Below are 26,362 nucleotides of genomic sequence, written 5' to 3' on the forward strand. Positions count from 1 at the left end.
GATGCATATTAAGATCATAAAACTTTTAAGATGAAAGGAACAAACAGTGGACATGCAATTAGAATGAAGTGGATTACACTTAATAGCTTACTCCAAGTAGGAGGGCTAATGATGACCCAAATGACAGCCTCAGAGGATTTTCCCCCAAGCCTAATGGAGTTAATATGTTGATCGTGAATAAGGAAAATACTATAAACAGCTACGAATGCATTAGCTGCAGTCCTTCATAATGGGGTTAGGAAGAGTCTAGATTGTAATATTGACATTTATTTTTAATTGGGATTTTTGTAAAGGTTTATTGGATTAGTTAAGCTAAGAATGGTAAGGGCCTTATCAGTACTAAATGTGGGATCTTTGTTCTTTATTCCCTACTATGATGTATTAGGTAAACCTGGGTTTAAACAAGTATAGCACAATGAAGCATCAGTATTGGAGGGATATGCCTCCATTCCACTAGCTTCCTGATCTGGACCAAGACGATATCACTTACGGACTTGTGGAAAGCAATATAATGAGAGGCCAGCCATTCTGCGGCTACTACTTATGGTCAGCACCTACTGATGATCCTAGATTATCACTTCAAAGGCATGAGTGTCATCAAAGTGTACCAGCAATTAGACAAAGCAGTTTTACTCCAAGTTCATTTATATTCTCGAAGCAAATAAACAATTCGAACTCTTAGGTATGGCTGGAATTGTTTGGATTTAATAAATAAGTGAACTTTTGCAACACAGATAACGTTTAGCACGGTAACTACTAACAGAAAACCATTTATTGCATGTTAGTGCTGCCTAACTAATTATTTTGCTATTTTTATAACATATCACACCTTCATTCATTAGTTAGAATGTCGAATCTTTGAAATGTAATTGCTTGTGTAATGTACAAAAAAATAGCAGTTTGTGCAAAGCTAAATCCCACAAACAGAATTCAGAAAATCTATTTTATGATATTTGGTTTTGGAAGATTTGTGAGCAAGGACACCAGAGAGAACTCTCCACTTTTCCTCCAACAGTACCACGAGATTTTTAAATCTCCATCTCACTAAAGGCAAACATAGTCTCAGTCTAACATTTCATCTAAAAGATATTACTGCTGAGAATGCAATAATTTCTCAGTATAGTACCTGCATTTGAGCCCACATTGCTCAGATGGGATTTTGTTCCAAACCTTAGAACTCCAAGAGAAAACATATATTTTGTCTACTTAATATGACTGACTTGAAATGAGATTAAATGTCAGCCACATGTTTACAAGCAGGTTAAGCATGTTTTTTTTAATTTTCAGGTTCATGACTGACAAAAAAAACTCTCTCAAATCAAATTGATTCAGACTTTCCCAATGAGCATGCAAGAATTTTGTCTAAAGGTTGGAGTAAATTGTTTCTGAGAGAAGATGATGTACATGGCCTGATTTATACCAACAAACAAAATACGGTAAGGCAAGCAATATTGACAGCTACTAGTTTTGTACAGAAGAGCACCTCGTATTTTGTAAAGTTGAAGAACTAAGTGGTAGATAAAGTTGGGTTTGTGGAGATGAGGTTATAGTAAGGAAACATGAGGGTTAATGTTGATTGGTCAGGTGGCTGGAAAATCTGTTTTATCAAGGACAGGTAGAATTTTAAGTAGAAGAGAATATGTGAATGAACATGAGTTAGGATCACATAGGAGCACATGAGAAAACAGTAGACGAGGCCTTTTAGCTCTCACTCTACCATTTAAAAAAATCACAGCATATGCCACGAAGATTGGTGGAGAAGCAGAAAGCATAGGGGGCTATCAAAGAATACAGGAGAATATAGATAGACTGGAGAGTTGGGTGGTGAAGTGGCAGATGGAGTTCAATCCAGGTAAATGTGAGGTGATGCATTTTGGGAAGTCTAATTCTAGAGCAAATTATATTGTAAATGGAAGAGCCTTGGGAAATGTTGATGAGCAGAGAGATCTGGGAGTTCAGGTCCATTGTACTCTGAAGGGGCTGCACAGGTGGATAGAGTGGTCAAGAAGGCATATGATGTGCTTGCTGTCATCGGACAGGGTATTGAGTATAAGAGCTGGCAGGTCATGTTAAAGATTTGGTTCGGCTGAATTTAGAATACTGTGTACAGTCTGGATGACACATTACCAAATGGATGTGAATGCTTTGGAGAGGGTGCAGAGAAGCCTTACGAGGATGTTACCTGGTATGGAAGGTGCTAGCTATGAAGAGAGGTTGAGTAGGTTACGATTGTTTTCATTAGAAAAAAGGAGATTGAGGGGGACCTCTTTGAGGTCTACAAACTCATGAAAGGTATAGACAGGGTGGATAGAGGTAAGCTTTTTTCTAGGATGAAGGATTCAATAACAAGAGGTCATGTGTTGAAGGTGAGAAGTGAAAAGTCTAAAAGGGATACACGCAGGAAGTACTTTACATAGAGGGTGGTAGGTGCCTGGAATACATTGCCAGCACAGGTAGTAGAGACAGGCATGGTAGATTCATTTAACGTGCATCTGGACAGATGCATGAGTAGGTGGGAGCAGAAGGATACAGATGCTTAGGAATTGGGCGATTAGTTTCAGACAGTGGATTTGGATCGGCTCAGGCTTGGAGGGCTGAAGGCTGTAAATTTTCTTCGTTCTTTGTTCTGATTGTAAGCTCAAATCCACATTCCCAGCTACCTCTGATAACTATCACTCCCTTAATTATTTATTCACCTCTCTTTTAAAAATATTTAAAGTCTCATCATCTTTTAAGAAAGAAATTTCTATAGACTGAAAACGTTTGTCTCATCTCTGTAGAATGACGTGCACAAAAACATTGAGGGATGGATAGATGAATTAAACAAGAGGATAACTTTCAACCTTCAAATTCTGTCTCTGCTACAAAGCAATTTTATTTTTCTTTTAATATTTGCTTTGTTGTTTATGTAAGGCCTGTACATTTTTGGCCTACACTAGCAACATGGGAGTTTCTCAACTAAAAGACTTCTCATTTGCCCAGTTTCAAATCCAATATTTTATATATTCAAGCAACAATGCCAATGGAAAATGGAAAAAAAACAGGTAAAACCAAGAACAGTCAATGCTTGAGGTCTGAAACAAACAAAAACTGATATTGCTGGAGAAATTCAACAGGTTTGAAGATGGGTGACTGGACTGGATATGTTGCAGATGCTGGAGATTAGAATTGAGAGTGTGGTGCTGGAAAAGCACAGCAGTCAGGCAGCATCCAAGGAGCAGGAGAATCAATGTTTCGGGCAAAAGTCTTTCATCAGGGATTGATGAATACGTTAACTGTCTTCTCTGCACAAATGCTGCCAGACCTAGTTTCTCCAGTACTACTTGCTTTTGTTTGAACTAATTGAGGTAACTATTTAACTAAAACCAGACTTGTTAAAGAAGCAAGTGGCTAATAGACTATTTCTCAATAGTCTCATCTTTCCAAGTGTTCATGGTTCCTACAAAATGGAAAATGGGCAACATAATGGTGGCTTGATGGCTCAGTGGTTAGCACTGCTACCTCACAGCACCGGGGACCCAGGTTCAATTCCAGCCTCGGACGACTGTCTGTGTGGAGTTTGCACATTCTCCCCGAGTCTGTGTGGGTTTGCTCCGGTTTCCTTCCATAGTCCAAAGGTGTGCAGGTCAGGTGAATTGGCCATGCTAAGTTGCCAGTAGTGTTAGGTGCATTAGTCAGGGGTAAATGGGACTGGGTGAGTTACTCTTCAGAGGTTCGGTGTGGACTCGTTAGGCCGAAGAGCCTGTTTCCACACTGTAGGGAACCTAATCTAATCATAAAGAGGGTGAATTTCAAACTCTTTGATTACTATGTCTTTCAAATGATAAGATCTAATATTCAAAATGTCCTCATGCTTCTATTGAAGGTAACTATGGAGAAAACCTAACAAAAACCTAATATTATTAATGGAGTCTATATCTGCAAATATCCTCATTTATAATTTTTATTTGCAAAAACAAGAACTAAGGAGCTAGTGGGAAAGAGTGACACAATGGTTCAGTGGTCAGCACTGCCACCTCAGAGTGCCAGAGTTTCAGCCTCTGTTCTATCCAAAAAATGTGGATTTCTATCTTGGGAAACTGTCTGCGTGGAGCCTGCACATTCTCCCTGTGTCTGTGTGAGTTTCCTCCGGGTGCTCTGCTTTCCTCCCACAGTCCAAAAGTGTGCAGGCTAGGATTGGCCGTGGTGTCCAGGGTTATGCAGGCTAGCAATGGGAAATGCAGAGTTACAGGGATAGGGTAGGTCTGGTTAGGATGCTTTCCAGAGGGTCAGTGTGGATCTGAAGGGCCAAATGGCCTGCTACCACAGTGGAGAGATTCTATGGATTCTATCTTACCTGAGGACATGAATGTAGTCCTGATAATTACTGTGTTATGAATCGGAAATGTGATTGCTTAACCTGATATGTATATACAGGAAAATGCTTCAACTCTATGTTGTCTGGGTGTGGGAATAATCTTGTCTGCGTTCTGTCCTGTTGTGCGGAATACTCGATGGATGTTCCAGCCTAGGATAAGGTCACATGACACGATTGAGCCTATACAGGCAAGAAGTGTGGATTTCTGTGGCAGTGTGTCACTTGAAGTGTGCAATCTAACAGTGTTTGTTTCACCAGTCTCCACAATGGAAGTGATTCATTCCCGCACTAAATTGGCAAATACACTCGGTGCATGGAAAGGGTTCAGCTGGGGAAAACAGCATAATCCTCTTCCGTTTCCAATTTCCACGGCCAATATAGCCAAGACTCACAAATGAATGAAACGCATTCTCAAAAGCCCAACCCAATGCTAGTGCGCACAAATAGGCTTTTGTATGTGCGTGGACCCTCGGGAAAAAAATTGCAAATGTTAGAAATCTGAAATAAAACGGGCAAAAATGTCGAATATGGACATTTAAAAAAAAGCTTGCTGTTTCAGAGCCGGCATTCTGTAATGCTGAGATCTGTCACCAGCAAAACAAAAGACGAAAGACCTATACCTGAAATGTTAAAATCTATTTTCTCTCTTGCACTCCAGTATTTAGCATCGAAACTCACCTGCGAGCACAATATTCGTGGCGACTGTTCTTTCCCCAATCTTTTGCTTTAGCATCATTGTAAGGACGGAAGTGCAATTTATAATTCTTTTATATCTACGAATCGAGGAGGAAATATCAGGCTAGACTGAACGGGGGCTCCATCTGCTGTTGTGCACAGAAGAGAGGATAAATGGCGCTTTCAGTTGTAACCTACCCGGGCAACTGCCCAGCTGAACAATGCAGCCCTGAGAGATTGGCAGGAGCCGGGAGGAAATTGCTGTCTGGTAACCTGGCACATGTGGCAGCGGTCCGAGCATTCCCCTTCAACCCAGCTCAGAGAGAGAGAGAGAGATAGATCTGCCTGGGGGTGGGTGGGAGGAGGCCAAGGGTCGAGACCCCTGAAGGTGGACAGCTCATGCCCAGTTGAAAGCAAAAGAAAAGCATTAACTTTGAAGCCAATGGCGCTTACCAGAGTGTAAGGCCAGCCCCAGCGTCGCCCGGGCAGAGAGAAGCTGAACAAGGGGAGGAGGTGCCTGCGTGGAAGCTGATCTGGGGAGGGCTGGGGAGAGAGGGAGATTCCTGCTTCATGGGCGATTCCTCCGCTTGGTCCTTGTGCAGTCGCTTTCCTCTCTCTCTCAGATCCCTCTTTTCTTTGCAGCCTTGGGTTAGGGGAAGACTGGACCCGCCAACCTCTCCCCGCCAGCTATTCCTTTGCCATTTAGTATGAATAAATCCGGAAAGAGGCGCTGTCATATTCTGTTACACAACAAGTGAGTACATTGTGAAATGATGCGTTTCTCTCAGTTTCTGCTTCGTTCAATGCCCCTTGCCAACTGAGGGAACTTTTCTGTTCTGCATTAATACCTTCGGTTGCTTCCTGTCGAGTTGAGCTCACCTCCTTATTGGAGATTTAACGCTGATTATTAGGGATAGCAGAAGAAACATTATTGCCAGGAGCCTAGCTGCAATAAAACCCTCCACATATCCGACCGTAAGATGCTATTTTTTCTTTTGTTGTATTGTAGGAGGATAAAATAACCCTGTCTCCGACGAACTGGACCATGAGCAATGATTTGCCTGCATGGAAATACATAACTGAGAACGCGACGGTGAGTGACTTAACCACAGAGATGCTATACTATCATATTGTAGCTAAAACAAAGCTGCAAGTGTCAGTCTCTAACTGAGAGATGACACAGGGGCGGCTTGTTGCCATTGTACCTGAAGAACCGTGTTCTTGCTCTCAGCTTAATGATCTGGTCTCCACAATAGGAGGATGCTGAAATAATTGCCTGTTGTATCCCACTGAAATAGACAATCACTGATAGGTATTACTGTGTATATAACACAAACTGATTAATTCCAGTAATTATTAGCGGGTTATTTTTCAACACTTCACCCTCCCCCCCTCGGATTTACAGGTGGAAATGTGTTAATATATAGACCCAGAAACATGCAGCCTTCACGTTATTAGTGCTAGATGTAGGCCTTTAATGAAAGCTGCGAGCTTCTGGGTATCTTAGAGTGGAGTAGGAAAGGGGATTGAAATGCTACGGTAAAATTACCATCTCTGACATTTTCGTTATTGATGGCGTTGTAACCGGGTTAAACAATCTTTAGACTGACCCTTTCTTTAAAAATCTGTGCTAATGTGTACCTCTCGCCTTTCCTTGTCACCTGCTTTCGTCTGATGATCGAAAAACAGTTTGTAATGTATCTCATTGCCTGTTTTTTTCGCGACTGTGTAAAACATGTTTGCCATATCGCTTTTTTCTGTCTTTTGGAAAAATGTGCACCCCATTTGATTTAATAATTGTGCAACATTCATATTTTGGATATTTCAATTGCCATCTGTGTCCCCTGGACAAGTGCAAATCAAACAGCTGCTCAATTTTTCGCTGTCCCGTTGCCTAGGTGAATATATATTCCTTTGGGAGTGAGCACGTGTGATAGGATGCTAAATCTCAGCCACAATTCCTGGCAGCAACACTCACCCCTCAACTCGGGACGAACTAGATCATTAGAAACAACCATTGGAGCATCCTTAAGGTGTTACTAGCAAGTGGACTTCTCGCCTTGAGTTCGATTGTCCCGGATGCATTATTGTTCATGAAATAACATTGCAGAATAAGGTGGATGGAATACAGTGATTATCCTGAAATTAGTAACTGGAAACGTTATCAGTATATAATGGCGGGGGAATAGCTTAGTGGTGTTATTGCTAAACTATTTATCTGGAGACCAAGACAATGTTCTGGGGCGTGGGTTCGAATCCATGCAGTTCATTTATAATTTAAAAAATCTGGAATTAGTGATGATGATATTGGTTGTCGGGGAAAAGGCATCTGGTTTACTAATGCTCTCTGGAGAAACCAACCATCCTTATCTGGATTGGCCTATATACCCAACTCTTTCCTGTCCCCATCTGGGCAATTAGGGATGGACAGTAAATGACCTAGCCAATGGCGTCTATATTCATAGTCATAGTTATAGTCAAGGAGTATACAGTACGCTTCAGTCCGACGTACCCATGCTAACCAGGTTTTCCCCAACTAAACTGGTCCCATTTGCCTGCATTTAGCACATATCCCTCGAAACCTTTTCCATTCGTGTAGCTGTTCAAATACCTTTTAAATGCTATAACTGTACTTGCATCTACTACTTCCTCTGGCTGTTTATTCCACATAAGAAGCACCCTCTGTGTGAAAATGTTGCCCCTCAGGTCCCTTTGAAATCTTACTCCTGTCACTAATAATTATGCCTTCCTGTGAATTAATTTTTAAAATGGGATTCATCTAACATGTGACAACAGGATGAATTTTGTTTCTATGTGCATAGCCTCCATTGGCAAGATAAACATGAATTAATATATAATGGGCCAGATTTTGATGTCACACAGGCTCATGACACTTTTAAATATTGCAAATTCCAGCAGCAGTATGGTTACATGTTACTATCCAAAATGTTCCCGTCTCACTCTGTGTGATTCCGCCATTACTTGTGTGAAAATGTCATCTCACTGAAAGGCTAAAAAAAAGAGGGATCTGAGAGAAAGAGAACAACTAAAATTGGCAGCCCATTCCTTCAGGTATTAATTGTATTTGGGGATTTTCAAAATGAGTGTGCATGCACCTGTTTACTTATGTACTTTATGAGGACAGAATTTAGCATTATGATAATTCCAACTTCTTGTTTAACCAACTTCCTGATATTTCCTGGCACATGAAGAACGAAGGTGCCAGAAAACAGCTGTATACCAGAGTGATGCTAGGAAGATAGTAGAAAATAGCAAGCGAAAACATATGTGAAGCAACTGATGACTATGCAACAAGAGTGTAGTCCAACCTTCATTATAAAGATCGCAATTATGATCTTAAACTTTGTTTCTCTTCTTTCACGTTATACTTTGTGTTATGCCATGAGTACTTTATCTTTGCAGAAGGGCTGGACTTTATCATAGAGAAAGACTTAGCACCAGGGGAAGATTATTAGGCGAGATCAAGGAGATAAAGGTGGAAGGCTGTTTTCGAAATATTGACTCTCTTCACAGAAGCTGCTGAATTTCTGAGCCTTTTCCAGTCTTCATTTATTTCAAGTAAACATTGTACCTTAGTTATTAGAGTTTTTGATAGTTAAAAACAGACAATAGTATACTATTAAAATAAATATTTAATTTGTGATGTTAAAGAGACATCAATTGATAATTATTGGTTTAGGGCAAACAATTCGCCATTATTTGAAACACTATTAGTATATTGCTATATCAGATGTGATCTGGCCATTTTAAGCTTATATGAGAGATTATAAGAGATCTACAACAAACCTTGTGCCCAGCCAGTATTCTTCCTTTTTATCATTATCCTGTGACCTCTGATGTGATATGAATGTTATATTTTGGGTCCTACCTGTCCATCTTGTTGCAGACATTTTGCCAGCTTTATTTTAGATCACTCTTTTGGGTGAATTTTCACATTCTTCTATCCTCAAGCACCTTCATTGACTGTAATGTTAGGTAAGAATTTACAATGTTGTTCAGGATAATGAACAGAAAACCTTTTTTGTTGTTTCCCAACTGAATCTACTTGAAAGTAGCAGAGCATAATTTCAGGCTGCAGCTGTTAAATGAATTTATTGATTAGTGGATGAATAATCAAATAACCAATGATATGTACGTATTTACACAAGATCTTGACTGGATTTTCCCCTGGCTTATGCTAGTTTTCTTCAGCACAGAACATCCAAACATAGCCTAATAATTGCAAAAGATTGTAAAATTTCAGACACCAATTTAATCCAGCAACGATCTAGTTTCTGCAAACTCTCAGCTAATTTTAAAGAAAACATTGGGCAGGAAGTCCTTCCTCACCAGATAATGGCCCTGACCCAAAATTGAATTAATCACCATGATGGACTGCTATTAAGCAGATCTTTGTGAGCCTAGGAGGAGGCTCATAAAGTCACTCCAGGTTTAATTGTTAACTATAAGGACACACAGGCACATTTTGGAAAATATTAAAATATGCTTAATTTACCAACAAGTTGACCACTCAATGCTAATGAAACTGATGAATGTTTCTGATCAGTTTTATTGAAGTAATTTGCAGTTATTTAAAATTAACTTATTCACGGGGGAGGCTAGACACTTGTTAAAAATGCTTATTCATTCTGTTGTATTAATAAGACTGAGCCTGCTTGTCATTCTTAAATGCACCAATGAATATCTTGTCATGCAGGAAAATGGATAATTATCTTCCAAAATACTGTGCAAGTGGATTAGCTCATGAAAAAGTTTGTTTTGGTGATAAATATCTCAGTTTCACCAGAATCTTGTGCAAAATTTATACTTTACAAACTAACATGATTTTAAGCATAAATTTGTGCCCAGATTGTCAATTGTGCCCAAAACAGAAACTCCACCCTATTATGTCCTTCCAATGACTATGATATTCATTGTCTCTATATTAAACAACTACATTGTAGGTAACACAGCTATTACTTTCCATATCAACTAATCAAATTTGGGAGGCAATAGTCTGAGGTATCTTTGCAAAAGTTCAATGGCAGAGTCCTCTTGAGGGTCTCACTTACTCGTTGTAGATTCAGTGGGAGAGCTGTGCTGTCTATACCAAGGCTCACTAAGCCATAAGTCATTTAGACAGTGGAGAAGCCATCTGTAGGCCTTCCCCTATAACTGGTCCCCAGGACAAGACGTCCCTCCCAGCTGCCAACCAATAAGAAACTAGGAGGTCTTGCACTCATCAGCACCTGTGAGGAGACTGTGACTGCTGCCAAAGATGAACCTATGGGATGCCCCAGATCTTAGTGGATTTAGAACAAAGATAAGTGATGTGGGTGGCTTACTAACAGGAGTTGACAGAGAGAGAGAGAGAGAGAGAGCAGGATAGTCAGAAGCAAGGATGGAGGGAGACTGCAATCAGCAGGCACCCCCTACTTGATGGACAGTCCCTCAAGCAGAGATTGCCTTTGATTGAGGACCTTGCCCACCATTGCCTGAGGTGACAAACTGCCTTTAAGACGGAAGCTATGAGGAACATTGAATGGTGGTAGATCCACCTGTTGCTGCATTATTCCCAATGGCAGTTGTCAAAGGGCCGTAATTGGCCACTTACGGGCTTCAGCAGATGGTAGGGCAGGAAGATTAACCATGGGCCTTTGAACCCAGAATCCAGGGTTAGGAGCTGAATGTTCAAGTCTATACATCCTATCGAAAAGATAGGCAGGTGAGCAGAGGGGGGTGGGGTTGCCTTGTTACTAAGAAATAAAGTTAAATCAATAGTAAGAAACAAAGTAGGGTCAGATGGTGTAGAATCTGTGTGGGTAGAATTGAGGATCCGCAAAGGTCAAAAAGCCATAGATGGAGTTATGTATAGGCCTCCAATAGTACTCAGGAGCTGGGGCGCAAGATACACCAGGAGATAGAAAAGATGTGTAGGAACGGCAAAGTTACAGTGATCATGGGGGATTTCAATTCGCAAGTGGACTGGGAAAATCGGGTTTGTATTGGATTGCAAGAAAAGGAATTTGAGGAATATCTATGAGATGGCTTTTTGGAGCTGCTTGTGGTGGAGCCCACTAGGGGATAAGCAATACTAGATTTAGTGATGTGCAGTGAGGCAGAGTTGATAAGTGAGCTTAAAGTGAAGGAGCCCTAAGGAGGCAGTGATCATAATATGATTGGTCTGCAATTTGAGAAGGTGAAAATAGAATCATAGGTAACGGTATTACAGCTGAATAAAAGCAAGTACAGGGGCATGAGGGAGGAGCTGGGTAGAATTGATTGGGAGAGGAGCCTAGCAGGAAAGACAGAAGAACAACAATGGCAGGAGTTTCTGGGAATAATTAAGCAGACACAGCAGAAATACATCCCGAGGGAAAAGAAGCATGGTACAGGGAGGATGAGGCAACCATGGCTGATGAGGCAAGTCAGGGATAACATAAAAGCTGTGACGATGTTGCGCCTTTAACAAGGTTATGTTGTCCTGCCTATTTTTCTCAGCAAGGTCATAAAAGCAGCAATTCCGATAAGTCTATGTTTGGAGGGTTTCAGGCCCAGTTTGATTATAGCTAACAGATACTGCCTCAGGCAAAAAGCTTTCAAGTTTAAAAAAACTACTCATGCAATGAAAGGGGAATGGCCAGTTCTTCCGGCTCAGCTTTTCTCTGGTTTGGTTTGGTTTTTAGCAATCTGGCTGTTCACTAGAAGCAGGCAGTCAGTCAGTTTGAGGAGGAAGCTGTTCCATGCTGAATCCCTCTGCCATCTCTGTCTCTCCTGTAAGACCCTGTATTTGATTTTTTTCCTTTTTTGCCAAAGGACGTCTATGGGGATTGTCACAAATATTTGAAACAGCATCATTAAAGTTGGGATATCTTGTTGGGTTTTCGATTAGGTTAAGTTATTCTGTATTCTGTTCTCTTTTGTTTGTGTTCCATTCGGTAATCTTGCAGTTAAATTCTGACTTGTTTGAAACGAAGTGGTTGGGCCAGCTGCATCCCTCCTGAAATATCCACTATATACCTGCTTAAAACAACTCACCAAGTTACGGTTAGGGCTACTTTCTTGAAATGTTTTGAGGGGGTCTGGCCTGGTCCATTAGAAAGCAAAGCAGAAAGCCTATAATGTGGCGAAGGACAGTGGAAAACCAGAGGATTGGGAAATTAAAAAGACCAACAGAGGGCAACAAAAAAAAATAAGGAGGGAGAAGATCAAACATGAGGGTAAGCTAGCAAGTAACACTAAGGAAGACTGCAAGAGTTTCTTTAGGTATATCAAGGGGAAAAGAGAGGCAAAAGTGGACATTGGACCGCTGGAAAATGACACTGGCATAATAGTAGTGGGGAACAAGGAAATGGCTGAGGAACTGAATAATTACTGTGCGTCAGTCTTCATGGTGGAGATACAAGTAATATCCCAAAAGGTCAAGAGAGTGAGGGGGCAGATCTGAGTAAGGTGGCCATCACCAAGAAGGTGCTAGTAAAACTAAATGGCCTGGAAACGGATAAATAACCTGGACCAGATAGACTACGCCCCAGAGTTCCCATGGAGATAGTTGAAGAGAGAGTGGATGTGTTAATAATGATCTTTTAGGGAATGCTAGAATCAGGTGGAGTCCCAGAGAACTGAAAATTGCTAACCTGACACCCCTGTTTAAAAGGGAGTAAGGCAAAAGATGGAAAATTACAAACCGATTTGCCTAATCTCGGTTGTGATCCTGGAATCCATTGTGAAAGATGAGATTTCTGAATACTTGGAAGTGTATTGTAAAATAGGGCAAAGTCAGCATGGTTTCATCAAGGGGAGGCCATTGCCTGACAAATTTGCTACAATTCTTTGAGGAAGTAATAAAGAGGATTGATGAGGGCGGAGCAGTGGATGTGATCTATATGGGCTTCAGTAAGGTATTCTACAAGGTTCCCCATGGGAGGCTGATTAGCAAGGTTAGATCTCATGGAATACAGGGAGAACTAGCCATTTGGATACAGAACTGGCTCAAAAGTAGAAGACAGAGGGTGGTGGTGGAATGTTGTTTCTCAGACTGGAGGCCTGTAACCAGTGGTGTGCCCCAAGGGTCAGTGCTGGGTCCACTACTTTTCATCATTTATATAAATGATTTGGATGTGAACACAGAAGGTATAGTTAGTAAGTTTGCAGATGACACCAAAATTGGAGGTGTAGTGGACAGTGAAGAAGGTTGCCTCAGATTACAACGGGATCTTGATCAGATGGGCCAATGGGCTGAGGAGTGGCAGATGGAGTTTAATTTAGATAAATGTGAGGTGCAGCATTTTGGGAAAGCAAATCTTAACAGGACTTATACACTTAATGGTAAGATCCTGGAGAGTGTTGCTGAACAAAGAGACCTTGGAGTGCAGGTTCATAGCTCCTTGAAAGTGGAGTCGCAGGTAAATAGGATAATGAAGATGGCATTTGGTATGCTTTGCTTTTTGGTCAGAGCATTGAGTATAGGTATTGCGTCTATACAGGATGTTGGTTTGGCCACTTTTGGAATATTGCATGCAGTTCTGGTCTCCTTCCTATCGGAAGGTTGTTGTGAAACTTGAAAAGGTTCAGAAAAGTGTTACAAGGATGTTGACTCTAGATTAGAGTGGTGCTGGAAAAGCACAGCAGGTCAGGCAGCATCTGAAGAGCAGGTTGCCAGGCTTGGGGATTTGAGCTAAAGGGAGAGGCTGAATAGGCTGGGCTGTTTTTCCTGGAGCGTCGAAGGCTGAGGGGTGGCCTCATAGAGGTTTATAAAATCATGAGGAACATGGATAAGATAAATAGACAAAGTCTTTTTCCTGGGATGGGGGAGTCCAGAACTAGAGGGCATAGGTTTAGAATGGGAGTGGAAAGATATAAAAGGGACCTAAGGGGCAACGTGCATGGAATGAGCTGCTAGAGGAAGTGGTGGAGGCTGGTACAATTGCAATATTTAAAAGGCATCTGGATGGGTATATGAATAGGAAGGATTTAGACAGATATGGACCAGATGCTGGCAAATGGGACTAGATTAGGTTGGGATATCTGGTCGGCATGGACTAGATAGACTGAAGGCTATATTTACGTGCTGTACATCTCTATGACTCTCAGTAATGAGCAGGTTAGACCAAGGAGAGCCAATGGATGTTACCTACCTGGATTTCAGGAAGACCTTTGACAACTTGCGCGCAGGAAGCTAGTGAGTAGGATAAATGCCTATGGTGTTAGAGGCAAGACACTAGCATGGATAGAAGCTTGGCTGTCTGGCAGAAAGCAGTGTGTGGATAAACGGGTCCTTCTCAGGATGGCAGTTGGTGCCAAGTGGTGTTCCACAAGGCTTAGTATTGGGACCCCAACTTTTCATTTTATATGTTAACGATCTAGATGAAGGAACTGAGGGAATTCTGGCTAATTTTGTAGACAATACAAAGATAGGAAGAGAGACAGGTAGCCATGAGGAGGCAGGAGGCTGCAGAAGAATTTGGACAGGTTAGGAGAGTCGGCAAAGAAGTGGCAGATGAAGTATAACATGGGAAAGTGTGAGGTCATGCACTTTGATAGGAAGAATAGAGGCAAGGACTATTTTCTAAATGGGGACAAAATTCAGAAGTCTGAAGTGCAAAGAGATTTGGGAGTTCTAGTCCAGGATTCTCTCAAGATAAATTTTCAGGTTGCGTCAGTAGTTAGGAAGATAACCACAATGATGGCATTTATTTTGAGAGGACTTGAATATAAAAATTTCTGAGGCTGTGTAATTTGGAGTATTGTGCACGGTTTTGGGCCCCATATCTTAGGAAGGACGTCCCTGGAGCGTGTAAAGAGGAGATTCACGAGATTGGTCGCAGGAATGAAAAGCTTAACATATGAGGAACATTTGTGGAATCTGAGTCCATACTCGATGGAGTTTAGAAGGATGAGGAAGTATCTATTTGAAACATACAGAATACTGAATGGCCTGGACAGAGAGGATGTTGGGAAGACTTTTCCATTGGTTGGAGAGACCAGGACCCGAGGGCACAGCCTTAAAGTAAGGGGAAGACTGTTTAGAAGGGAGATAAGAAGAAACCTCTTCAGCCAGAGAGTGGTAAATCTATGGAATTCATTGCCACAGAAGGCTGCGAAGGCCAGGTCATTGAGTGTATTTAAGACTGAGATAGATAAGTTCTTGACTGTCAAGAGGATCAAGGGTTACGGGGAAAAAAGGAGGAGAATGGAGTTGAGAAACATATCAGCCATGATTGAATAGCAGAGCAGACCCGATTGGCTAAATGGCCTAATTCCTGCTCCTGTGTCTTATGGTCTCCAATGGAGGTAGGGAGGTGGTAGTTTTAGATACATCACCACACCACATAATTAAATGCTTTTCCTATCTTGTCATCTCATCACAGCCGGACACAGAAGATTCCACCAGATGACTTTGAATAATCTTAAATAATTGATTAATGGGATGAATCAGTATAACCACTAGCTGAATTCAAAGCTGATGTCAATGATACCCATACTGAACACAACCCATGTGTTTTTGTGTTTTCCTTGACTCCTGAGCCCATGCGGAGACCAAGCTTATTATATCTTTGCCAAGTTGGTACTTTCATAAGCCGGGAACATGATTTGGAACTATTTGTGTTTCCAAAGTTCCTTAATTTTGTGATTGAATTAAAAGAACTGTCACCAAGCTAAATTTAGATTTTTTTTGCCATAGTCAAAATGTTTCATTCTTTTTTATTTTATTCCTCTCATTTTTGTGAAAATGTTTTGACTATTTGATCAAGATCAGGAACTAATTGTATTGAGTTTGAACCTGTGTTCTGTTGCTTTTGCATATGTATGAATGTATTATTGAATAATATTGTGCATTCATTTAAAGAATACAATGAAAGAAACTCCAAGTTAATAAAATTAAAATTAAAGAGGTGGAATAGATTATCTACAATTCAGCAAACTCACTCAATTTTCACCTAATTTAATAAAAATTAGACAGACTATGACTGCTGCCAATGATGAACCTATGGGATGTCCCAGATCCTAGTGGATCTAGATCTAGATCTAGAATCTAGTAAGTGATGTGGGTGGCTCACAGATTGGAGTTTGCAGAGAGAGGGGGGGCAGGATAGTCAGAAACAAAAACAGACCATGAGAGTACCCTTTATAGCTTGTCACAAATTCCAATAAATTAGCACTCATGTAAATAAGTATACAAAGACTAGTGGGCAAAATTAATGATTTTAATCAACAATTGCAAATCTGGATAAACTAATTCTGATTTACAAAACTTATGCTACCACCATCCATTTCCAATTTATCATTAATCTCTTGGTATGACTCAGTCTACCACTCGCTTCATTATTTGACTAACATGGGAAAGTCTGCACCAAATCAATTTTGGAATGAAACAGTAAATGTGAATGCTCAACTAATTTTATAATGAAGATCTTACATCTAATGAATTGAATAAGGTTTTGGTTCATCAGCTCTTCTGTATACCTGAAACTGGTGTCTGATGGTTGTTATCCCAAAAAGTAAACTATTGGCATGTTGTAGATTGATCTCGCACCAACTTTCTCAAAGACACCTTAATGATGTCCAGCACATACATGCTTTGTTTCATGCATGGAACTGTGTTCTTCTGGCACCTAATATTTAACAGGCAGTAATGTCTGTTTTATCCTCACATTGAATAAATTCCATGTAAAACTTACAAGTGCCCAGTAAGTTCAGTGGATCACTTTGAAACTGGTGCAAATGTGAAGCAATGCACACCGACACTGATTAGAAAGCTGTTTAATTGCTTTGTTTTAATGCATTTAGAAACCAGGTTGGGATCTGACTGCCAAATTATGCTACTATGCTTTACATTGATGACACCTAATTACTTTGTATTGACATGAAAGTGTTTGCATTAATGTATCCTAGCTCACCATATTTGTGTGAATTTATAACATTAACCATAATGGTTATCTTTCAAGATAAGAGACTCCTTTGTTCCTTTCTAGCAAACTGATCCAGTAGAATAATAATAAATAAAGCATCATCAAATTTATGTGGAAGCTCCTTTTGAGTTCCCGCTTCTGTTTTGCATCTCTGTTACCATATATTCTATTCTCCCTCATATACTTACCTAACTCCACTTTAAATATACTAATGTTATTCACCTCAACGTCTCCCTGTGGCAGCAAGTCCCACTCCCTCAATAAAGAGCTTCCTCCTGTATTCCCAATTGAATTCATTCATCAATATCTTATCATCCTGGTGCTCATTAATACAAACACATTTTGCATGTCAAGATAATAAGGCATATTTCATTTTTTAAAAATCTATTTGTGGGCAGCACGGTGGCTCAGTGGATAGCACTGCTGCCTCCCAGTGCCAGGGACCCGTGTTTGATTCCCGCCTTAGACAACTGTCTGTGTGGAGTTTGCACATTCTCCCCGTGTCTGTGTGGGTTTCCTTCAGGTGCTCCGGTTTCCTCCCACAATCCAAAGATGTGCGAGTTAGGTGAATTGGTCATGCTAAATTGCCATTAGTGTTACATGCATTAGTCAGGATTAAATCTAGGGTAGGGGAGTGGGTCTGGATGGATTACTCTTTGGAGGGTCGGTGTGGAGTTGTTGGGCCAAATGGCCTGTTTCCATACTGTAGGGAATCTAATCTAATCTATATCTATGTAGAATGGTAAAATAAATATTTTTAAAAATTAAGTTGAAAATTCACACAACACCCAATGTACATGCCTCAGGGCATCTTTGCCTGCAGCGTATGAGATAGACAGCATTGGCTGAGTCACATGAGTACCTTCCATGTATATGGTGGGAGGTGTCTCCACGGGTAATAGTGGCATCCGTGTCCACACTCTGACACATTTTGCAGCGTCTACCATGACAGGGTTGTAAGGAGTTGTCCTGAAATTAGAATCAGTCTAAATATTGTGGCACAGACAGTATCACACAGGGGAGCTCACACCTTCAATACATTAACTGGGCTGACCGACACCAGTTGTTAAAGTCGCTTGAGAATGTAACTTTTAAAAAATAGTTTTGCGATTTACATATAAAAAACTGAAACCAACTTGGTCATTCTAACAGACGAGAGACTTAACAAACAATCCAGGTCTTTTTCAATGTATAACTTCAGTGACATCACACTGTAAATGTTTGCTATTTATTCTGTGTCTTACAAGCTTATACTCCACAACCACCTGATGAAGGAGCAGCATTCCTAAAATTAGTGCTTCCAATTAAACCAGTTGGATTATAACCTGGTGTTGTGTACATCCCAGTCCAAAACCAGCATCTCCAAATCACAAAATTTGGGTAGTAAGTACTCTTTTTCCTAAAGATCTGCCAACTAACAATCGCACTTAATTTTTAAGTTAACAAAAAGAGACGAGGGAAAACATTTGGTTTTGGCATAAATCAGCTGAGTAGTTGTCCAGGCGGGTGATCCATTTGAGTAAGAGATTTAACATGTGACTCATGCCCTTCTGTGGCGTTAATTCAGTGAGTTGCCAGTGCAAAATGTGCACCTTTTAAAGGCAGCGCCAACTTGGAGGCGAACCAGTCAGTGATATTGCAGGGACAGCAGCAGCCTAATGGAAAGGCTGATTCGAAGAACATGAAGTCAGAGGAAACACTAACTTGCAGCAGCTGGCACAGTAGTTGCCACATCAACAGTACCAAGGAGTTTAAGTGTGGGAGTTTTCGGTAAATTTATTTCTTACTGATAGCTGTTAATAATTATATCCAAGGTTAATAACTGAAGTCTAGGAGGTGAGTGCAAATTGCATGTGAGATTAGAACCAGAGTTCTCGAGGAACTGAAATAAAGTAACAAAAACAAATGGAGGTCTACAGATGCATAGAAATAATTTCCCTTTGACTTTAATTTTAATGAGTTAAACATGAAAGTACTAACCCTGAATGAATGTCTGTGTAACAGTTTAGAGGATTGCTTCCCTTGAGGTCTTTTAAAATGTTTTATTGCTTGTGGTTTTGCCCATCGACCAATGTCACTGCCTGCAATATTACTTATGTTAGACAGTATCTGGTTTAAAGGTTAAAAGTTGCTTGTTTTAAGGATCTCAAACCTCAGCTTTGTTCAACTTTTCACATATGTTATTAGAATATCTTTTGTGAGCAATTTGGTTCTCCACTAATAAAGTATGTTTCATGAATTGCCAAAAACAGATGACTGATCTTGCCACTGTAATAATTTGTATTACATGACGGAAGAAAGAAACGCTTTATACAAAGTCTAAGACTAAATGAGGGAATTCAATGTATTTTTGAGTGATGTTCTGAGGGCAGCAAAAAGAATACTGTCTGTTCATTGATTAAAGGTCATTAAGTTTGAATTATGTGAAAGGCAATATAATCATTTAGAACTTTAGAAGTTTTTGCACAGAAGGAGGCCATTCGACTTTCTGTAACTGTGCCGGATCTTCGCTAGAATAATGCAAAACTAATCGCATTGGTCTGCTCTTTCCTGTGGCCTGCTATACCCCTTTGCTTCAAATACTTTTCCACTTTACTCTTGAAACATACAATGGCTTCTCTGAACTATTCCCTGAGGCAAAGCACGCTTTGCTCCTGCAATTCTCTTTGTAAAAGACATTTCCACCAACTGTTGCCCTTACTCATTTCATAAGGATTTTAATTGAAGGCTCCTTGTAACTGGCTTTCAGATCAGACAAAATAATCTTTCACTGTTCGTCCTACCAAAGTTCTTCAGGATCTTAATAACCTTTATTTAATCTTCTTTTAGCCTTCTCTGCTTTAATAAAAATAGACCTAATAAATAACATATTTCTTCACAACAATAGTTTCCTGTTTCCAATTATCCAATAGTGTAATCTTTGTAAATCTGCATTCTATCCTGATAGCTTTTAATGCTCTTTCTATAATGGAGCACACAAAGCTGTGACTTTTAAAATAAAAGTTCTGCGATGTGGTCATCATTGACAAGAAAAAGGTTCAATTTATTTGCCCTGTAGGGCTCCTTTTGAAATATTGCCCTGGGTTACTTTGTCTTTCAGGTGCTCCATTTTTGTTTTAGTGGCGATGTTTAGCTCTTAGGGGCTACATTTGCAATCTCAGTAATTCTTTCATCAGATGATCCAGTCACGTTGTAGCATTACTTTCTGTATATCTGTTGTGTTTTTGTCTGGGGTTCTTTCTTTACATATACAGGGTGGTTACAAAAGATTGTGCCACCGAAGGACAAACCAGTAAAACTGGCAAAGAAACCTACTGGTGTGATTTGTCTTGTGTACCCTAAAATGAGGCTCTGGAACAACTTATACTTTCGTTTCTAAGTATTGCCGTCTCTTTAAATTTTGGACGCATTGAGGCCTAATTGATGCTGGACATCATCAGTCACCTTTTTTCTGTCTATTTTACTTCTTGCCTGTTATTCCTGCTCTGTTGCTTGCTGCAGCCAATTTCTTAGCCAAGTCAATAATTTGCTTTCAAATCCATGAGCTTCAATTTTAGCTAGCAATCTGGGATGAAAGACTTTATCAGATGCCTTCTGGAAGAAACAATAATATCCAGATCCATTTACCTGGCCACAACTTTAAGCATTTCAAAAAATTCACAGACTGGGCTGATTTCTCTCTTATTGGTCACTCCCCATGATTGCATTTTCCTGGACACTTCAGTCGCTTTTGGGTGAATTTATCCATGTTCCTGTGTATTTTGAGCCCTGAGTAATAACCATCCATGGTTGCTCTATGCAGGTGGTGGTAGGCGTTCACTTGAACATTTAATAAAACTAAATGCCTGGCTAGGTATTGAAGAGTCTACCACAGGAGTATAGGATCGGAATCTTGTAATCCTGGACTGGGTAACCATAGCCTCAATAAGATAGAGACTGAGACCTTTATATTATCAGGTCACTTGCCATGAAATAGTAATAAAATCATGAGCTCATCCATTAAAGATATTTCACATAGCTGCTGTGAGACATAACACAATATACTCCTCAAGCTACAGTTTATCACAGGTTAACCTTCTAGCTTTCAGTTAAGTTTTAATCTCTCAAACTTTAATTTAGGCCAGGAATGTAGCTAACTGCACTGGGTAAAGCTTTCCTTAACAAACTAGTGGGCTTTTATGATAACCAGAAGTTTAGTGCGCATTCTATCCTGATAATAGTCCGCAAATGATCAAATATAATATGTTTTGAATATCTATGCAGCATTGAGAATTCCAGTTTAAAAAATAAATTGATGCACATCTAGAGACTAAGTTTAATTTTTGTTTATAGTGAGTGACTAACTTTTATACAGTATTAAAAACAATGCTTTTAGTACTGGAACTACTGAGCTCTTACAAAGCTGTTCCCCAATGTTCAGCTTTCTTTTATGTCTGCTACCTGTAAGAACTTTAATCTCTACAAATTGGAAAAATCAAGATAGTGATCTTCAGGAGCAAAGTTCCTACAGATCATTTGAGCAGCTGTTGGAAAAACATGCCAAACCGCCTCCAACAGGCCAAATTGTGGAATGCAGAATGTAAATGACAGGCCATCCTCAAAATTTAAGGATCTCTGCTTTACCTCTTCATGCAGTACTCAAACAGTATCTTAAAAGCAACCCAAAGGCAGTTGTGGAGGTAGTCAACATGGCACATGCTTGAAGATCTGTGTCTCCATGAAGTTTGGATTATACTATAATATGGATAATTACGAGTTTTTATGTTAATGTTTTCCCTAATATATTGACAATTAGATTACTACAGTGTGGTAACCGGCCCTTCAGCCCAACAAGTCTACACCAACCCTCCAAAGAACAACTCACCCAGACCCATTCCCCACTGACTAATGCACCTAACACTACAGGCAATTTAGCACAACCAATTCATCTGACCTGCACACCTTTTGGACTGTGGGAGGAAACCCACACAGACATTGGGAGAATGTGTAAACTCCATACAGACAGTTACCCGAGGCAGGAATTGAACCTGAGTCCCTGGCATTGTGAGGCAGCAGTGCTAACCACTGAGCCACCATGCCACCCAGATGTAATGTTGAGTTAGTTAGAAACATGAACTTATAAGTATTTTCTGAGTTAAGGTGTGTATATAAGCATTAGAATAAAATCAAGGAGTGCTCTGTAGGTTTGCCTATGGATTGACAGGATTGTAGAATTCAGCAAGGATTCTGAATGTTTAAAATATTAAGCAATTTTACTAGATTTTGTTGTTAACTCAAATAGAATGTGCATTGTAATTTGGAAAATATTTGAAGAGATCACTCCACAAGTTTTTTTTCTATCCAACATTATTGGCTTTGATCAATTGTTGGACAGATAAAAGGCCCTTATGTGGGTTTATTCCGATACACATCTGTCCTGCAGAATCCAGTTACACAGATCTCTAGGGACGGTGTCTTAGATTGCTTATCCGGGTTTAGATTTATTGTGTAAAGTATGTAGCTTGCATAAAGTTTCTGACAATGATGGTCATTGCAGGACACCAACCTCTTTATTGATCCAAGCTTTAAAAATTTCTTTGGTGTTGGTTTCTCTTTCAAATTCCTTTGCAAATGCAATGGAAACTAATAAGTAAAGTGATCATAGAACCAGACCTTAAATGGCAATCAAACGAAACTTATAAAATTAAATTTAAAATTTGGTTGAAGGGTTTGGAGGTGGGGTGGGGGGCAGAGGGGGAGCAGATGACTAACCACAGCCCCTGCCTGCTGATTGTGGTATGTCTGAATTATACCAAGGACACCCACTGCATGTACCCTCTCTAGGGCCATCTGCGCTGGGTGTAAGAGCCAGGTATCCTAGGCCATCTGTTTTATTTCCAAACAAGTCAATTATCATTTCCCACTGATGCTGTGCTAATGGGGAATATGTTTGGGGTTCTTCTGATTGGTGGCTTTGGTGTTCTGATCAATTATTGTTTACGCAACTTAGCCTAATTTGTCCAAATGTCTGTTCTTTGGCCAGAACAAGCATGTATTTCACAAGTATGGGCACTGCCACTGACACCCTGCATAATATATGCATCTCAATTTCAGAGTCTGTTTATCAACAGCAATTTTTGTTTGCCATCTGGAAACCAAGAGATTCTGCATTTTCTTGAGCACAACTGTTCACTTTTTCACACTGTGCCCCACCTTGACACATTTTTCCATTCCATGTAATACAGTGGCTAGCACCAGGGACCTAGGTTCAATCCCAGCCTTGGGTGACTGTCTGTGTGGTGTTTGCAAGTTGTCCTCATGCTCCAGTCTCCTCCAACAATCCAAAATGTGTAGGATGATGGTTTGGACATGCTATACTGCCCATATTGTCCAGAGATATGCGGGTTAGGTGGATTAGTCATAGGAAATGTAGAGTTAAAGGGATAGTGTGGGGAGGTGATTTTGGGTGGGGTGGTCTTTGGAAGGCCAATGTGGACTCGATGGACCAAATGACCCTACTTCTACACTATAGGCCTTCTGTGATTCCTGATGCTGAATCCCTTGTACTTCAGCCTGAAAAGAAAAAGCATCACTTTTCATTTGTAAAATATATGCACTTTTGGTCGATCTCAAGTTCAGGTTTCACTGTATTATCAGTATAACTTATAAATGACTTTTCCATCTTTTAGGTTATAATCTCTCAAACTTTAATATGATAGCTCAGCTGCTTAGTTTTTTAGTTTAAAATGCAGTTTACAGAACTCAATAAAGCTATTTCCTCCTTTTGTAGTATTAATGTATTAACTTTCCCTAATGCACTGTTGCATCCTCCTGCTTTATGGTAAGTTTCTGCGGTCACACAATCCATTTAAAGGTTTCTTCACTTGCTATTCATTAGTTTCTCATGTGATCACATTTAAAACAGTGATAATTCCTAGACATCACAAGAAACTCTTGCAACAGCTCACTTTGTAAAGTGGGAGAAAGGAGGTGTTGGTTCAGCAGGAGTAACTTAGTTAGTCTGGGCTATTCTTTTTATCATGAGGGCTCTGGTGTTTCTCCAAGGGTTTTTATTGGAGTATTTAATTATTCATTTTAACAGAATCTCAGACAAATGTTGTACAGTATATCCATCAGTATCCCACAGTGTAACATTATGAACAAGAGTGTTAACTAAATGTCACACCACTACTTATGTGCTGATTCTGAAAGTATGTTAAACTGAACAAACTGTAATTGTGAAATTCCATTTTTCTTTGCCCACCAGCTCTTAGTAATACATATTCCAGTAGTAGCAGGCTAGCCAAGAATAGTACTTGTATTTTAAGATTAAATTGACTATGGACTGATAAACGCACCTGTACTCCATCATTTTATCACTGTAACCACTATATACTACAAATCCTTCAAGTTGTGTGGTAATTCAATTTCCTTTTAAATACTAAATTTCCACTTTGATATGTAATGTATTTTGTTTAATTGAAATGATTTGATAATTCCTTTCTTTTGTTTGTTCAGAATACAACTTTGAATTGTTAGAAATACACTGTATATTTGACTTGAGAGGAATTGGATGTTTGAATTCCTTAAAGTTAATTCCTTCTTTAACCTGTGGTAATGACGTCACTGAAAGGAGTATTTCTAACCAAACCTTTTTCTAATACCATTTTATTCAACTATAAACATGTGTGTTATCTGCCTGCACAGTTAAAAATAATCAATTATGCTGCTATAAGCAAAGGTTCTTTAATTGATTTAATTGATCAATTCTTTAATTGATTTTAATATTTTGTTTTGCTACAGGCTATTCCCAAAGATCCGAGTGTCCAGGATGGTTATGTCCTACTGCTTGTCCTTGTGTCTGTGTTCATTGGTGGGACTTTAGTCCTACTCTCTGGTATTTTGATTATCTGCAGAAGATGCTGTGAAACTGACCGAAGATATTCAAGGTAAGCCATGTGATATGTTTTCTGGTAAACTTCATTTCATCTACTGGAAGTGTCCAGCTATCTATCTGGTCAATAATGTTTTTGGAACATACAATAGATAAAACTGTGTTCTAGGCTTTCTTGTACTGAATTTCAGAATACTCAGTGTTTACATGCATCATATATTGGTTCACTCTGTGTGCAAGCAAAATGGTTGCTGATATAACAAAACCACACCCAGATTACAAGCAATAATCCCTGTCTGTAATTGTATTGTATTGTATATCCAAGTTGATATAATTGTTCTGACTAGAAACCGTATTGTGTTGTGACACTAGCTGCAGATCCAGCCTCAACAATTGGAATGAAAGTCTCCTTTCACCGACAGCTGTTATACACTTTAGTACAAATGTGTCTTGACAGTATCAATCTGGTTCCTAGTGAAAGCCAGTCTATTGAATCAATATGTCTATAACTCAACAGTAATTGTGTAATCTCATTAGCAGAAGCCATAACGACAGACATTGTGGAAGACAGAAATTGTCACTGTGATGGGGCAATCTTTACTTTGCACTCACTTCAAGGACTGTTTGTGTAAAGCTCTACAGACCATGTTGGCCATGTACTTGGAAAGGAATCATTGTATAGTGCCTTACTATATTTATAGTACACTCCATGGTGGTATAGTGACACATGGTTGGCACAGTGGCACAGTGGTTAGCACTGCTGCCTCACAGCACCAGAGACCTGGGTTCAATTCCCATCTCAGGCAACTCTCTGTGTATAGTTTGTGTATTCTCCCTGTGTCTGCATGGGTTTCCTCATACAGTCCAAAGATGTGCAGGTTAGCTGAATTCGCCATACTAATTTGCCCGTAGGGGAATGGGTCTGGGTGGGTTACTCTTTGGAGGGTCAGTGTGGACTTGTTGGGCCGAAGGGTCTGTTTCCACACTGTAAGTAATCTAATCTAATTCTCTAGAATATTTATGTGTTGTCATCACTATGAAAGTGAAGGTTAATGCAATGATCAAATAACACACAGCAAGATCTCACAAACATTCATTCACTTTTAGATTCCAAAAAGCAAATATTCGTCATGTTTAATTCTAGTTTAAACGTAAGTGTCCATTCACACAAGAGAGTATGCTAGATGTAGACCCTGGGATATTGGAATTGATAGATGAATTAATTTTGTTGCAGTGCCATTATGTAATTAATGGCAGTAAAATGGATATAGTGGGATATGCATACAGACAGTATCCTTGTGCTTGTCTTTGTTTTATCTTGTGCTGCTTTTGACAGTCTGCATCACATTGTTTGGTAGCAGTACACACCAATTTGTCTTCAATAAATGCTGATTTGATGGACCTTGGGGAAATATGTCTCAAAAGCAGAATTTAAGATGAACTGCTGTTAAACATACTCTATCAGGATGGATAAAGGAAATCTTCGCAATAAGTACAAGTACAAATATCTATTTTAAAGATGGATTGGACTGAGTCCACCTTCTT

At 39.8% G+C, this 26,362-nt stretch overlaps 1 protein-coding gene across 2 annotated transcripts in view; it reads left to right on the forward strand.

Annotated features, from left to right (window-relative positions):
• The first annotated feature begins 1,379 nt into the window (after positions 1-1,379).
• Positions 1,380-26,362, forward strand: part of cbarpb (CACN subunit beta associated regulatory protein b) — a 182,558-nt gene continuing 157,575 nt past the window's right edge. The window contains exons 1-3 of one of the 2 annotated variants that reach the window (XM_060846261.1): positions 1,380-1,436; positions 6,042-6,125; positions 24,727-24,872. In XM_060846261.1, the coding sequence (XP_060702244.1) occupies positions 6,078-6,125; positions 24,727-24,872 (194 nt within the window). In that variant the 5' untranslated portion in view covers positions 1,380-1,436; positions 6,042-6,077. Of the gene's footprint in view, positions 1,437-5,632; positions 5,787-6,041; positions 6,126-24,726; positions 24,873-26,362 lie in introns of those variants that run through there. The other variant, XM_060846263.1, reaches the window with a different exon arrangement.

The sequence above is a fragment of the Hemiscyllium ocellatum genome, chromosome 28 (genome assembly GCF_020745735.1).
Source record: "Hemiscyllium ocellatum isolate sHemOce1 chromosome 28, sHemOce1.pat.X.cur, whole genome shotgun sequence".
NCBI lineage: Eukaryota > Metazoa > Chordata > Chondrichthyes > Orectolobiformes > Hemiscylliidae > Hemiscyllium > Hemiscyllium ocellatum.